General features: G+C 41.8%; 1 protein-coding gene across 3 annotated transcripts in view; it reads right to left on the bottom strand.

Annotated features, from left to right (window-relative positions):
- The window catches only part of cdk14 (cyclin-dependent kinase 14), a 127,374-nt gene that overhangs the window by 56,676 nt on the left and 52,963 nt on the right, over positions 1-17,735 (bottom strand). For all 3 annotated transcript variants that reach the window (XM_036539201.1, XM_036539202.1, XM_036539203.1), the window contains 2 exons: positions 11,152-11,272; positions 6,346-6,439 (listed from right to left, as the gene is read on the bottom strand). In XM_036539201.1, the coding sequence (XP_036395094.1) occupies positions 6,346-6,439; positions 11,152-11,272 (215 nt within the window). The remainder of the gene's footprint in view (positions 1-6,345; positions 6,440-11,151; positions 11,273-17,735) is intronic.

Genomic DNA, 17,735 nt, shown 5'->3' with positions numbered 1-17,735 from the left:
AGGAAACATCTCAAATTACAGAAAAAGGATAGTTTTAAAAAGCAGCCTGTAATACGATCCATCCCATAGAAAACATAATCATTTTGGAGAAAATTTTAAATCTTTATGATCAATGAATTCAATTAGAATGCGACAAGCTTTTTTCCCCAAATTCACTGCATGTAAGTTAATGTTCTATTAATTCTGCAATGAGTGTAGAAGAATTCCACATTTCCAGCAGAGGGCAGTATAGGATCATAAAACCCTAAATGCCTCTTAATATAAATATTTCAAGTGTTGACCTTGCCTATTGCTTCTAGTTAAGTTTAATATGAAGAGCCATATTGAAAAACATACAAGACAGAAGAACCGAAGGAGTATACATGCACATGCACACGCATGCGTGTTCAGACTCATACAAAGCAAGGGAGTTGTTTAAGCATTGAAAGGAAGGAGTGGGAGGAGAGTTAAAACTGACTGCAGCCCCACACAAAGGGTGATTATCCCATCTGCCTGTCAGCCAAACACCGCCCTGCTTCTAGGCCTCCGGGGGTGGTGAGCAAATTACCACCACCCCCCCCAACCCCCCAAGTCCCCCTCCTAACCAACCCAACCCCAAAACCCCACACTCGCTCCCACAGTGGGGGATCACTCACACTCTTAATTACAGCACACACAAACACCATCGGTCACTGCAGCGCCGAGTGGCTCCATCGCTTTATCATCACGCATGCTGTCAGGAATTCATTACGCTACGGGCCTCCTTAATCCATCACAGGTGAACTGCGACAACCTTCGCAAGAGAGAGCGCCAGCAGCCGGGCTGATGCTAACAGCGCTTATTCAGAGCTGGGGATTCCTCCCTCCCTCGTGGCGGAAGGCTGACTGTTTTATAATCCCTAACTGTAAGAGATCCTTCCTATAATCTCAGCGGTCTTTAGAGGCTAGCCTGTGCACTTCGACAAATCCACAGTGTTTACTCATGCCTCTGCGGTTACATCTCTGTTGACAGCCGGCCGTCACAACGGGAGTAAGTTTGCAGACCCGCGTGCCACTCCTCAACATCTACTTTGAGGCTGGGGTAGGAGGGTCTCTGAGAGACCATCAGTGCAGTTTAACACAGAGGGGTGAGTGGGCACTGCAAATCCTCCCCCAGCCTTTCCAGCTACACTACTACTCTAATCATTAAAGATGTTCATACAAAGGGTGCTTCCATGCAGTGCATTACATTACTAATTATATTAGGTTCACGAGGTCTGTGAGCACAGACACTTAGTGTTCCATTTCATCAGTTTATTTTATTAATGTGCCCGTTTCAGCTAGATCCATGTGTATCAAATGTATCAAACAGTTTTTTTTTATTGTACAGGAAGCTGTGTGACCACCAAACCACTGATTTGACAATGTTAACAAAAACTAACTGGCATAGAAAAGGATTCCTTTCACTTCTCCGGGGGTGTGTTCCTTTCCTTCTTCGGGGGTGTGTAAAAGCCAGTTTGTCTCTTCTGACGGGAGTTCTGTAGACAGTATTTAGCACAGCTGGTATAATTACATGGTGCACATTTAAAAGATGGTGACAGAGGAAGAGGCACAGATGCACTTGTGCTTGTTTTGTCCAGCAGTGGTGAAAAAAGAAAACGGCTCAGTTTACTGCACATGGACACTGCAGAGAGCAGTGTGGGTACAGATTTTTTTACACAAATCAGCAATATTACAAAAAGACGTAAAAAAAAAAAAAAAAGACAAATGGAAATAAGGACTTCTGAATTACAACCAACATCTTTGCACAATGTCAAAAGAAGCTATAGGTCTGAGCTGGATTGCTCCTAGCCTCGTGGGGATTGAGACGACCCAAAGGCATTGTGACCTAATGACGGCAAGATGAGAGGAACATTCGAGCAGTAATAAGAATCTGAGGACTGCTGCGCTGCACCTTGCCTGTGCCTGACTGTTTGCAACAAAAGCAATTTTGAGAGGGATTCGTCATTTCGCTGAACCAACACATACATGCAGGGATGTGACCCTCGCTGCAGATGACAGCAAACAAATCCTCACAGAGTGACCTTGCCCAAACAGTTGGACCCAAGTAAAAAAAAAAAAAATCCCACCAAAACTCCACCAGGAATCTTCCTGACACCGAAAGAACACACCCAGTGTATACTCTATACTCAAACTGTAAATGAAAGAAAGCATACACTCCCACAATGTGGCATTAACGCAGCCCTGTGCAAACAATTTCCTGGACAAATATGACCTTGATGCACTATGTGTAGATGGGTAGTTCTCCCCAAGAGCCTCATCCTCCTCAATTACACCAAGGAATCCCGGGTAAAGGCATCCATAATCTGGGACAATTCACATCCTGCAGAGACATTAGCAGATTAAGAGTATCGTGTTTCTGGAGTGGCACACTCTGGCGGTCCTTAAAAGCTGGCAGGCACATGCAATTACGATGTTATAGTCTGACAGATTTGGACAGGAAGGGAACGGAGTGGTATGGGACAGAACGGAAGGGCTGTCCTGCTATTCCAGCAGTGAGCACATTCTGTGGGAAGAGCTGAGCTGAGGGCACGGGGCCAGTGCATGTAGTCAGATGGGGCAGGGCAGGACGGAGCATTTTTTTGGGGGGGGGCAGTGGGTGGATGGGCGAGGTTCCCGGGGTCTCGGTTGACGTGTCAACATGGGTGACAGGCGCGGGGAGCGGAGGCATTGGCGGATCTCGATCCCCGCTCCGCGCGTCAGCCATAGCATGCATTATTGATGCGGGTGTTTAATGCCTTTTGAAGCAAGAGAAGAAAGCAGAGGATTAGGGCACCATCTGAATGTCAGCCTCTTTGTGCCACACTTCTAAGGAGAGGGAGAAGTACAGTACATCTGTGGGGGGGCCCACACAGAGGGGGGGCTGACACACCACAGCTCACAGAGACAGGTGCAATCAAGGGTGCGAGGTTAGCACTTTTCCAATCCCATTTACAGCTTTCATAAAAGAGCTCTGCAGTACACTGTATAAAATTTCAACACAAACCTTGGGTTGAACAAGACTGTACATTACCTCGCACTAATGCTTTATCACCTATCCCACATAAGACCAGTTTTCCCCTAGATTTTCAGTAGGCATGGTTGTGCAATGTCCACAGTAATAGCCAGTTAAGGGGCTTCAGACAATTGTGGGTGGGCAATGGGGTGTTTTCAAATCATGAAGGGTGTAACTGAAGGACTCATTTTGAGGGGCAGAGGGACAGCCTCTCTAACCCTGAAAAACCAACAACGGGTTCTGACATTCCACCAAGGTCAAAGGTCATGACATCCTATGAATGTGCGCTCATGAACACCAAGCCGAGACGGCCGCTCAGGCATGTGAACTACCCCAGCCTGAAATAGCCCTGCTGGGGGCACAGTGTATGCTTTTATTAAAAAAAAGGATATTAAATCAGACCTGGGATCAGTCTGAACGGTGAAATACGAGGAGGTTAATCAAGGTTACAGCCCAAGCCAATGACGGCAATCCTCCAGAGACATGCATGTTTATTTCCATCCCAAAGTCATGCACTGACAACACAGAATGACTTCAATCGGCCAATTATAGAGCTTCTCTCCATGGGAGAGGTCCGTCTGCATCGGTTAATAACAGTATTTATTTGCTTTGCAGACACCCTTGTACGGGGTGGCTTACATAGTTTACATTCTACACATTACCCATTTGTACAGCTGGGCATTAACTGAAGCCATATGGCTTAAGTGCCAATAATTTAAACCTACAATGTTATGGACATCCAAGTCTAGTTCACTGACCACTACTCCCCACTGCTGCCATGTGCTGTTGAAATATTAAACAATACGACAGACATCTCAAAACACCTCTCATACAGAAACTATCCTCCCTTGTTCTTAAGTCAGCTCTCTGATTGCCTGCATCCTGAATATAAAATACAGACAATTGCACTAATTTGTTCTCTTTTTTTCTATCAATACCTCTTCTGCTTTCTATGACAAGTGCTTGCATGCTACCCATAAGCAGTCTTATTCTCCCAATGTCAAGAGCCTCTCTGGCAGAAAAGAATGGACTGGAAGACATGCATGGTCTTCTGGATAACACTCACATACAAAGGCAAGCACACACACAAACACACCTATATATACACTCACATACACACGCACCACGCCCTCACACACACACACACTCATGCGTGCACACACAAGCACACAAACACGCATGCACACAAACAAATGCACAAATGCACAAACAAAATGAACAAATGCAAACAAAAACACACAGGCACATGTACCCTAGACACACGCTCTCTCTCTCACTCTCTCTCACACACTCACACAAGCACTCATGCATGCAAGCATACACAAACATGTGCACACGGAATTGGCCATTTCCCCAATCATATATCCTGTTCATATTCATACTCTTTTTTCCACAATGTAATCATCTCATGGCTGACATACAGATATATCTGCTTTGTCTTGCCTTGACCCCCAAATTATAGATTCAAATTGACTGAAACCTAGCAGACACAGCACATCCTGAGGTTTATTATCAGATGAGGACTTAACAATACTGCCTAACAAGATGCATTTTAAAGCTAAATTAAAGAAAAGCGCATGAAATAAATTCAAGGCCTTTATGCTTTTAGATATCTGATGGGGTTGGAAGATTACAAAATCATTCCTATATGTGAGGCTTTGCATAAAAATCTCATCTACAGCAAACAGTAAAGCTATCAGACTTATAGGCCTGGGTAATGTATTATCAATCATAACTCCAATCATAATGTGAAAAATGGTTACGCTGTCCCTGGGTCAGGGCTATTATCATGTTACAAACATGTTGTGCACTTGGTTAAATGCTTCCAATCAAATGCTTTTCCTGAGTTTTATTTTCAAATACATATTGACTGCTTTTTTTTTTTTTGAAAGATAAACATCAACTTCAAGCTCTGGGCAAACATGCTACACGAATATAGTAAGGTCAGGTATTGACAATTTTCAAAGGACCCTTTAACATGGAGGCACGTTCAATATTACTCATCAGCATTTCCTTTCACAGAAGACTGCACTCTGCAATATTCGCACCAATTACCAGCTGACACCAGCCTGGACTTTCTGAAGGCAGAGTGAGAAAACAATGTCAGAATATGGAATTAAAATGTCAGTTTCAGACAGCAGAAACGGTCGGAGCCAATACTCTGCCCGAGGTGCATGTTCCATTTTTACATATTTATCAAGCATAACTGTGGCTCCCTCTTCCACTGACAGCTGAATATGCCTGGTTTGTGAGGATAAACTTGATTGGAAGTGAAAAGTAAAACTGCACCAATTTGTTGGTCACCGCTTAATAAGGGACATGGGGTCTTGGGAGTATTTGTGCACTTTTTATGTGTGTGTGTGTGTGTGTGTGTGTGTGTGCGCATGCATGGATGTGCATGTGCATATATTTTTGTGTGCATATAATTTATGACTGGCCTACTACTGTTTCTTTACCAATAAACAGATGCAGGGCTGTGGATCCAGGGTAGCCTCGCTGCTAGCACAGTTTCAGGGTACAGGTGCACCCAGTACCAGACTTGGCTGCAAGCCATCTGATTTCATCCTATTTTTTTTTTTTTCTGGGTGGGGTGGGGGGTGGTATTGGTACTTTATGGATTTAGGCAGCTGCCTCTGGCAAATCTTCTCAAGAAAAGAAAAAAAAAACAGGAATCGATACAGCCCGTTTTCCCACCATCTCCTGTACTAGTGGGATTGGCTAGTAAAGCATATCTTCAGGGCTGCTCTCCAGCTCTCCCAAATCTCTTTATCCAGCCTCGAATGATGATAACAATAATGCCTTTTTTCTAACCTGTCCATCATTTTTTTTTTCTTTTCATAGCAATCATCACTTCAATCAGTTTTCCTCTGTTGAAGGTGGATATAAATGTGGCAGTATTACCCATTTCAGTCATTTTCAGTTATGGGAGAGTCACTGTAACTTTAGAAGAGCAGATCTCCGCATTAACATATACCCTTTAAATATTTATCACGATCATCCCGGGTCTTCTGCCTTAATACATCCAAATGGACATTTTCTTCATCTATTACCTTTTTAACTGAATTTGAGGTCGAAATGTAAGTACATATTTAAAATCTAATACATTTTATGACATATAACACACAATAGGCCAATCTGACACCTTACATAATTACATAAGATCACTAATATTACTCCACATCGATACACAAAACACACACATAAGTTACCTAGTATTTACAAAGCAATTGTCCAGACTATTGTCCTATTTAATAAAAATTGCCACCACGACAAACAAACCACATCAATGACTGACATCAATGACAATTTAGGGAAAAGATGGCGGTTACTCACCAGAAATATCCTCTCCAGCTGGTCCTGAATATCCTTCATCCCTGGAAAAGCAGCCACTCCTTGGATCATTTCGATGAAGATGCACCCCACGCCCCTGATATATGGAAATCCAAGTGGAATGAATGAAAATTAGTCATTGTGATGCAACTGAGGGCTTGATTACTATCAACCCGGCCTCTCCACAGTGCTTTACGCATGGGTCTTGTGCTGTAATTAAAACCCAGCTTTACCTTTCACAGGCAGGGGTGGCTTTAATGAGCACCCAGGCCAGTTCTCTGTGCTTTAACTTACAATTATCATTTAACATGTTCTGCACATCTATTTGGTGCTTGAAATTAATTAGAACTTTTCTGTAAAAAGTCAACAGACACTTCAAAAACAAACTCCAGGGGAAGTGCTCAGGTGCACATACCAAGCACAGGCAGCTAATTTATAAATTCTTGGTACATTCAGTCAGTCTTTCCCTGAATTTTATTTTCTCATATAACAACTGTAGGTGCCTTTCAATGAGGTCTGAAATTCACTGTTCAAGTGGAGGCAACAGAGAATCATTGTCAATAGAGAATTACTGTCAGTACTGTCATCGTTAAATCTACAATGGACTGTACCTGTACATGTTTACCTGCATTGTACTTGCCAAGTAAATTAACACTTCCAAATTCTACCAAATGAGTTGCAGACAACTCTAGCGATATACTGCTACAGCAGGACTAGACAATATGCTGGCTATGTACAGTTACCTAAGCCACACTGTGAGTAAATATAAATGCAAACTTTGCAACCATTCTGGTCAGATGAGAGAGCCAAGATGCAATGCCTCCCCGTAGGAAACCCAGTTTTTTTGATCCGTCCAGTCCTTATCTTAACTAAAACTACATCTGACAGGGTGGCTACAACTAGCACTGCTCAAATGAATAGATGTCTTTTGAAACACAGTTCAAGTAAATGATGGTATTAAAAGCCAGACCTGATAAAGCATCCTATTTAGGTGCTCCCAGTTCTCACAGTCTGTTCAGTGGTCTAGGATTTGACATAAAATGACTTAAGGCACTATTTCTTCTGTTTAAATACTAATGGACAGCACACTGATAAAACAATACCAGATCACAATCAGAACGTAACAACATCTCCCGTAGCCCTTTAATGCGGGGCCACAGCTGAGTCCATCCATCACCTTGAAGGATACAGACAGCGTGGATAAGACTCCCCTGTCTCTCAGCGCATCGTGCCCATCACGGCTTCATTAGGCACAGGGGAGACAATATAGATCTTCGGTCTGACAAACAAAGGACTTCTTCATGATGAATGCCTCAAATTAATACACACTGCAACGCGCTCACAACACCTCTCTTACACAGGACACCAGCTCGGCTGAAATGCTTTCATAAGGGTATTGTCTCATTGAAGGCATGTAATGGGAGACGCAGACACTTGACTGTAATGACCGTGTATGAAGTAAGTTGACAATACAGCTTTCTCAAATTGTCTTCATCAATCACAATTTTATGTATGCACCCGCACACACATGTACAGTGCCATCCATATCTACCCAGTACTAAAGATAAATAAAAATATGCTATAAAAGAAAAATAAACAAGCTGTTTCATTTTTTATACTTCAGTTTTAAAAGCACTGCAAAAGGCACATCATAATCCAGAAAAAATGCAGGTCACATTTATTCACACTTTTAAGTAATATGAAAGCAATATATCATAACAAATCTATAACACTATGGTTATAGTTATGGTTATGAACACTAAGTTCAGTGGGTGATTCTGGAACCATCCCAAAGACTTTCTGCTTTCCTGTGGTATAAAAGGAGGTACCAAACAAGTAAGAATCATCAGCAGCATGCATTAACATACATGATGTCAGAAAACTCTGGTAAAGAGTCAGTGACCTCCATGAGTTAGAAGATGGCTATAAAAGAATTCATAAAAAGCTGAATCTACCACTTTCCACTGTAATATCCATTATTAGGAAATTTGGGGATACTGGTACTGCAGCAACCCTGCAAGGAACATGTCTGTGTTTCCGCCATGGAGATTTTCTCAGAAAACTGCCTTCTTCAGGATAAAAAGTTTGAAAAAGAACCATTCAAAACTCATGCATGAATGTTGCATTTATGGCTGGATTGCGAGGGAGAAGCTTCCTTTGAAGGCAAGTCACAAAAAAGGCAACTTGAAAGACAATTGTAAGAATACCTCATGGTTAGACAAAAATGCAGATTGAGCTTTCTAGGTATGCTTCAACATTTTGGCCAAAAACCTGGTTCCCTCTGCCATGTGAAAATGGATATTTAACCACCACAATGGTCAAAACTATTTATCCCAATCTACACAGAAATGGTCATCTGAACACAAAATAAATGCTCTGAGCTGATCATCTCAACCACCAAATTTCAATCTAATCAAATATTTGTGGTTCAAACTCAAGAATGCAGTTCACAAATATAAACGAAAAGGTCTGGAGGAGTTAGCCTGATTCTGCCAGAGAGAAATTCTCACTAAGATGTGCCAGAACCACATAAAATACTACAGGAAGGGTCTTGTCAGTGTATTCCATGCCAGCAGATTTACAAAATACTAATTACAGGGGTGTTACTTTGCTCCGTCCAATGCCATTGAGTTTAAAGTACAACTTTTTTTTTTTTTTGCAGGAAAATGATTTTATATGTACGGTTTTCTTTCACAGAATATTCTTGTTCCTATTTAATCAGAAGTATAAACAAACAGATGGTACTGCATATAGATGCTTTTATGCCTAAAACAGTGCTTTAATGTGAATGCATCTGTAATGACCACCAGAATGACAACCAGTAACAAAATAAGTTCCATTGGACATGACATAAAAAGAAATATAAAAGGTGACTTCCTCGAAAGCTTATTGCTGTCCATCTCACTGTGCTCCTGTGCTTGCATGTTAACCAAGTGTTTCTTTAAGAAAGAAAGCCTCTCTGAAAGTGGCTCTGACAGTTGGGGGGCTATTGTTCAGTCCTGCAGCAGGAAAAACCCAGGGAGGCACTGTCGGTGTGTTTAAACTCGTGTCAGGGTTCATTTGTCAGCTAGCAATTGTTACTGACAGATTCAGTTAACGGTCCACCGCACACTGACCCACTCGCCCCCTGCAGGAAACGACTGAGCGGTTACACTGCTGAGATATAATATATATAAATATATAAACCTGAGGAGAATTCTCCAATAATACGGTGGTACTTCTCAGTTCACAATGTACTGTGCCTATAAATCATATGCACCATGCGTGATATTGTATTATCCACGTGTAATCTACTCCATCTGTCTCCATATGTTTATATGCGTTCATGACAAATCGATAGGCCCCTTGACACACCTACACGCAGGGTAGATTGTGGTGCAGTTTTGTCTCTAACTTCGATGTAAATATGCTAAAATCAAAAGGACTCACCTAGAAAATTTTCCTTTCACTTTACAGTGTAACTTGTATCATTAACTGAACTGTCCATCAAGCAGCAAGGATGATCTTATGAGCCACACTTATGCTTGACTTATGACATGACAAAAATGTCCGATATTTATAGAAACAGTGATCCAGATCCCTGCTACACTGTCAAATAGAAAAAGTGGGCCACTGTAATTTAAGTATGAACAATCTACTGTAATGTAAGTAATGCTTATGCATGGCACATTGACTCCCAGTGATTGTCTCTATCTATCGTCCAGTGATCTTCACTGAGGTGTAAAAGGCCTCCCTCCAGTCTTGTCCACCTGCTCCCCCTCTCCCTGCTGATATGTAATTGCCCACCGAAAGATGCAGCTGGGGTCTTCTATGTGGCTGTCCCCACAGAGGCCCGTCCAAAAATAGACAGAGCCTCGCCTCATTGCCCACCTTAGAAATCCCTCTCTATAGGATTCTCCTGGTCTCCTGTGACAAGAACATTCTTCTATATGAGAACTGCCCAATGAAGCAAAGCATTTTCCTATATGCTGCCCAGTAAAGCACAGCATCTTTATCCTGCTTCTGTTGACCATGTACTGTATGGTATTGTTGTACCTTACAGTACATGATCAGTACCATCTCTTTTCCCTCTTACACTTTCAGAGCACAGCATTATCCAAATGTCTTACTTAGACAATCTTTAAGACTTTCCATTCACTACCATTTCCCACCTTTTTTCAGTCTCACTCAAGCTCACTCTTAAATATTCCATAAATATTACTTTTTCACTCTAGGATATTCAAGAATATTGTATTGTTAAGAACATTTGTTTTACCATGAAACATTTAACTGTCCCTGCTCCAAACCATAATATTATTCCTATTCATCTTGCCATATTCAAATCATATTCATTAAGAGTTCTGAAATAGTATAACATCAGCTCCTCCATTAAATGGAGAGGACAGAGATATATATACTCTCCGTAAATATATATTGCAAATATATTCTGTTACATAGGTTTAATGTAACACTGAGTTGAAAGTTCTGCCCTAGCTGAGGTGAAGACACTGCATTTGAATCCTCATTAATAATGAAACCATTGTTAGTTTAGCACTGATTCTAATCAATACTGATCTGTGCCGAACCTTCCTAACTACTAATCACTGACTGTGAGTTCTACACCCTTTACATGAATACATTATGTATATGTATATGTAGAAAATGATCTTCAAAACATAGCTCCAGAAGAAGCAGGAAAAGTTATCTTGCAGCTAAGCAGAATTGTTTTGGAGATCTTTTTCTTCTGATTCTTTTGAAGTGGTAAAAAGCACAATATAGCTCATGGCTCTCAGTCATGGACAGAACAGACAGACATTGGTTGGTACCCACCACATGTCCAGGCAGGTAGAGTAGTCCGTGGAGCCCAGCAGTACATCTGGCGGTCTATACCACAATGTCACCACCTCATTGGAGTACGTGTGGCTGGGGACCGACTTCGCTCGTGCCAGGCCTGTGTGACAGCAATGCAGAGAAATGAATGGAATGAAGTGATATCATAGTTCTCATTTACATATAGCAATGAGATCTGCAAGGCGGGAGTAGGGGAAAGCCATGGAGTGAAGACGACTGATTTCCTCCTTCGAAACATTTAACAAAATTCTCTATACTGTTGAATTTTCAGAAAATACATGAAACACATTAGAATTAAAAACAGATTCAAATGCAATTAATATCCACACTCAAAGCCAATGTAAGGGGCAGAATATTGTGTGCAAGCCATGAATTCTGCCATCACACAGACCAATGGTGGCCATAAAAAGTATCTATCACAGGGAGGAATAGCTAATTACCAGGACTAACACCCACGTCCTGACATGCAATGCCTTCAGCGGGAAAAAAAAGACAAGCTGGTGTCCTTGGAGTGAGGAGACAGACATCTTCACCCTGATCAGTTCCTCTCTACACTGTAATTTACAGTGAATAATCTGCGCTTTAAACAAAGGCAGTGTCAAAGTGAGAGGCTGCTATTAACACAGAAATAGAGAGGGGGTATCATTTCCTCAGCCGGAGGTCAACAGGAGGTTAACACCTCAGGGGGTGGGGCCCCTCATTATCAAATGCACCAGCAATATGTTGCAAGAGGGGCAATTTCATCTGGGAACTAATTGTTATCATGATACAGCAAGGGGGCGGGGGGTGGACTGGGGGTCGGGGGGTGCACCACCATGCATTCAGCGGACACAGCGGGTGAATAACCTCCTCTCGTCCCGGGGCAGTCGCCATGGCAACAGCACAGGGAAAGCCACGTTCTCTTGAAAAGGAAGAAAGGCGGGAGGGAGCTGGGTGAAGTGACATTACACATCTACACGCTTCCTCAAAGCCTCTTTCTCAAAAGGCTGGCACTATCACACAAGGACTCCCGGCTGTGAGAGTAGGCTTAGAGACCAAGCGCCCACATTTCCCAAAGCCCTGGTGCCCCGGGGATGAAGGTCAGGTAGATCTGCGCTCTGAATTATACATCACTCTCTTTCCCCCAGCGCTGTGGCTGATCTGAGTACAGCCTACATGTGGGGGGAAGAAAAGAAATCCTCTCTTAATCCTCCCATCCACATTTCCCCCCTTCAGAAAAAATGCTGTTTTATGTGGCTGTTCCTAGACTGTGCTGTGTAGCAACACAGTCCGATCAGGCTGGACAGATAATGAAATCAATAAAACAACTATTGATTTGGTAAATGGCCTTGCCCTTGAATAACTTACGTAGCTTAAATGATGCATAGCTCAGAGAGAGGATTTCAACTTGCAACTGTTGAAAAGTGGATTTCCCAGAATACTCTGCTGTATTTCCACACATCATGAAATCACCATTTGGCACTCATTGGAAACCATCTATTGCTGCATAGATCATACATACAAATGAATTAAAGAGTACAGCTAAATTAAAGTGAACAACTGCTGCAGCTCTGTAAAATTGTTTCAGTTAGTAGTGTACAACCTCTTTTTCATCACCTCAGTAAATGGTTCAGAGATTACAGAAAGAATGAAAAGACGTAATTATAGTCCTATTCACATCGCTAGATGCCACTGCCCTCAAGAGCAGTAATTTACTGCATTTGTTCAGATTCTAGGGGCAGTGACAGATTACTGTTTTTTTCCAGGTAAATCACTGCTTGTGTTTTAGAATTTATAGGTAAAAAACATAAATCTATCCGCAGCAGTATGTGCACACATGTACTATATTGTTGTTCTTGCCTTTATTACAGTTAAGTTAAGTTAAGTTAAGTTAATGAACAATTTTATTCAAAATTCCTTATCACGATGCTAATGAACTCTGTTTTTAAATAAATTAAGTGTCAGGAGACACGTTTTTTTTTTTTACAACGAAGCTTATTAAACAGAACACCCATCTATCATCCACAGCCATCCCAGTCTGCCCCTGCCTCATATAATTGGGCTTCTTAACATCTGATCGCATTCATTTAATTAACCGAGAGCATACTAAATCTAACAACCTGTGTTAACAAAAGGATTTAAAAGTTTGGTCTATTATGGGGCAGACACAGAAAACTAGCAACTAGCATTAAAATTATTCATTCATTCAAATTTGATGACAGTTTTCCACTACAGGACGGCATTAATATGCCACACTCCCAATCAATTAAGAAACATGTGACTTGTAGGATCATTAAGCACTCACAAAACCCAGTGTACTGTATATTCAAAAAGGACAGCCCAAACTTGTTTATTATGCAGGACCATTGGCAATTTAAAGTGCCATAAAAGGGTCTGCACTTGATTAGAAGAATCAACAAACGCAATTTCAAAAAGGAAATACAAATAGTTGTTTTCGTCAGTTTATCCCTTGTGGACCTAATTAAAATGTGTAGAAATGAATCATTTGGAGACACAAAATATCAGAGAATAACAAATTGTCATGAAAAAAAAATTCCCACCTACATGTACATGATGTGTGAGCTTATATGGATGTAGGAGAACCATAAACCTTGACTAGGGGATTAAGAATAACGGCTCACAGCAGGTCTACCTAAGGGCTGGAATAACGATAAGGTTTCATTGACTTTCATGCCGAATTACCGTGGCTTTCCCCAGGAGAGCGACACTGAAGTGCAGATCCTCCTACACCCCCCACCCCCCCAGTCTTTCATGCCCTTCCTCCAAACCGCGTATTACAGGTGTATAAGGAGCACAGCAGGGAGACTCCATGCAGGACTTTGTACTCCTCTACAAATGACATTATTCTTTAAAATACTGTAGGCGGCAGGGGGGTGGTGTGTTTGATTAATAATTTTTGAGATATTTTATTGCAGATGTTTACTCTAAAATGCTGTTTTTGGGTATAAAGCAATAACCCTGATCCTAAATCACAAACTGACCCCTTTTGTCTGTTTTGTTTCATTCAGTTTTTAAAGAGATAAACGCAAACCCTTCAGTAAAGATGGACCGCCTCAGCCAGTACGTTCGATTAAATGGTCACTGCTCAGCAGAAAAAAAGGCTGTTTGATAACTCAGACTTCAAACCACAACAGAAAAACACATCTATTTCATCACCTGTCTCCAGAGAGCCGCCGCACAGAACTGTCTCGTCTCTGATTAATCTCTAGGGTCCTTGTGGCGCATCTGCTCCCGTCCCTACGGCTCGGAGCAGCCAAACGGACTGTTTTACAGCACGCAGGGGACGCTTCCCTCTTTCACGTGGATTCTTCCACTCGGCCTTTCGTTACATCACATCACCTTACATGCTGGCCATGATTTGCTGGCCAAATGGGATTGATTCATATATGCACTAAAATCCTACACACATTCTTCTGAGAGAAACGGCACACATGACCACCAGGCCTGGGATGACACACAGAGCCCTGCTCCCCATACATGAGGCTTCTTTTGTCTGTTCTTTTTTTGCATGATCAATGCACGTCTTTCAGACTCTGATGCTGCAGAATATAGGCTGCACAAAGTTGCATGCCATAGTAGTGAGGACTTGATGCAAATAAAAAAAAAACACCCCAAAAAAGCTACACAATTAACAGTGATACTTTCAAATGATAGAAAGGTCCTTAAACTGTGGGCACTCATTTCAAACAAACCACCCAAATCAGAGCAGTATTACAATATGGAATAAAACACACACACAGAGCACACACACAAACATACAAACACACATACACATGTGTGCACACACACACACATGCAAATGTCATCCTTTGAGTGACACTTGAACCTCAACTGCACCACTTACAAAAGCACTGAGAGAAAAGTGTCAGGCCTCCCAGAGGATTCGCTTCTGTTTTACACACAGTGTTTAAGCCCATTGTGAGTGGAATAATGTCCCAGACAGATAACACAAGAGCTACTGAATGCAGTTTGATCTGGAATGAGAAAATGGATTCCAAAAGAGAGGGATGACTAACAAAGGCAATCACGACTCCAGGCAGTCATTTCCACTCTATTCACACACAATAAAGCATGATTAATGAAGATAACTTGGATTCTGCCCATCTTTTCAGACAGAAACAACTACTGGCCTACACTACAGCTATATGGGAACTCCAAATCCTAACTGTGGCACTTCATTTACAGTAGAATTCATGCACACGGAGTACTTTGTTATTTCTTCTTGGAACAATGAAGGACTATTTTGTATTTTGTCCATTAGAAGTGGTTCTAATTGGTTTTCTCTGATTAGGAGCAGCCACTGGACTGTAGGCCTTAGGGACATAGGGTTCAAACTGGGTGCTCTAAGGTAGCCACACCTGTAGGGCTGTCGCGGTGAAGGAATTTCCCCTGCGGTGATTTAGAATGGCTCAACAGCGCAATATGCGGTATTATCACCATTTTTTTTGCAAATTACTTCATTTATCCTGAATTTAGTATAAATAAGCTTTATAAGGTAATAAGGTATATTGCTGCTTTTTAAATGACAAAGATGACACAGTTTTAAAACAAATTAAATACTTGTTTATTGTTAAGTGCAGAACACAGCAGGACATGAGGCGCAATAAGAATGCAAGGTAGGCTACACACCTTTTCCCCTTTATGAAAAAAAAGGGATTAAGCCCCCCGATCTGCGGTTTCAGTTACCCGCGGTCAACCGCGGTCTGAAAATATTAAATGGAAAATTCCGGGAATAAACAATTCATAAGTTTTAAATTGTATGCCGTTCTGAGTAGCGTGATGATATCGCGCGCTGTCCTGGCCGGGACATGAATCCACAGTGGAATCACAACACAACTTATTTGCAGGTCCCGGCAGTAACAAGGCTGAGGTGACATGGTTGTGCCTGAAAAAATTATGCACTGGGCAAAAGTATTGCCTGTGCAAGTACATACCAACTATAATGTCATTCTGAAAGCAGTTTCATAATCTATGAAATGTACAAGCACATATGCAGGAACACACACACACTCACACACACTCACGCACACTCACGCACACACATACACACACACTCACACACATACACACACATACACACACACTCACACATATACACACACACACACATATATATATATATATATATATACACCTTTCAGAATAAACAAAAAGACATATGTGCCTTCATCTATTAGTTAAACAGATAAATGTTATAATCATCTGCCTCAGACAAGCTGTTTAATGATATCTTTGAATTTTTTGCTGCTGGTAAACTGAGCCCAGAACCATATGCCCCAAGCCCTCAGTCCAAATGGCTTCTCAGCAGCTGTCTTAGAACAACTCTTTTTGTTTGGGGGTGAAAACAGAGATTTGGCAGGGCTCTGGCCTGCCCTAATGCCCTGAGCAGAGTTTCTATTGACATGCCATACGGCAAGCAGAGTGATTAGGGCAATGACATACTGCAGTCAGAATAGGAGCCAGCCTCACTCTTCTGAGCCAGATTTCAGTCCTCTCACACACACACCCATGCTAGAACATACATATACTGAAACATGCACACTAACCACACACACACACACACACACACACACACACACACACACACACACACACACACACACACAGACAATGCATCATACAAATGCAAATATACACTGGAAATGAATGGGTGTACACACACTGGGACATACACATGCACACACAAGTTTGGCACATATACATGTGTAGAAATGAGCTGAATCACACATATATATTTACATTCACACACAAGAATATAAATGCACACACAGGGTACCCAGTAGGGAAGATATTCCTGGTTTAGAAGCCAGCCAGACAGATGTTGTGCTGTTACAATCCATTTGCTGTGGAAGCTTACTTGTGTGTGATATGATTGAGGTATATGGTTCATAAACTGAAGACAATCCTCTCATCTAAATTACATCAGTAAAAAATGAGAACAATATAAGCCCGCTAAACAAACAAATAATGAGATACATATTAAATCTGTATTGACAGGCAGGAATGGGGTCCTTTGTGTTTTGCCTTGGCAGCAAATGGATCTGACAGCCACTTCCAATGGAAAGAATTGATTTTCTCACAGCCTTTTGTTTCTTAATCTTTGCTTCTCATTAAAATATAAATGCAATTAAGTAGAAGCTGACACAGGCTCAGTTCCATATACGACAGAGGGTATGTTATAGGGCAGGCACATGCCTTAGTCCTGCCCAGACAGGGCACCATCAGCCTTCCTGCTGAGCCACTGCGGGCCTTCTGAGACTCCACTGACCCCTCCCAATCCACATCAACCTCTTAGCCCTCCTGCCTCAATGTCGTTCATTCTTCCCCTACCTCACTCTGTAACTGCTTTATCAGTGGCTGAGGAGACTCACCCCCACTTTCACTTTAAAACATGTTGGGTTTCATGATGTGCATCACGCTGTTTGGGAAGACGTCCATCAAATGTCGAGTGACTTCTTTCTAAGGCATTCACCATGTTGCACATGTTTCTATTTAAATGGCATTTCTGTGCAATGTAAAAACAGTAACCTTGTTCTACATGGTGCGCTAATAGTAGGGTAGGC

The sequence above is a fragment of the Megalops cyprinoides genome, chromosome 10 (genome assembly GCF_013368585.1).
Source record: "Megalops cyprinoides isolate fMegCyp1 chromosome 10, fMegCyp1.pri, whole genome shotgun sequence".
NCBI lineage: Eukaryota > Metazoa > Chordata > Actinopteri > Elopiformes > Megalopidae > Megalops > Megalops cyprinoides.
Note: the sequence above shows the minus strand (reverse complement) of the source record. Positions and strands in the feature narration are given on the sequence as shown.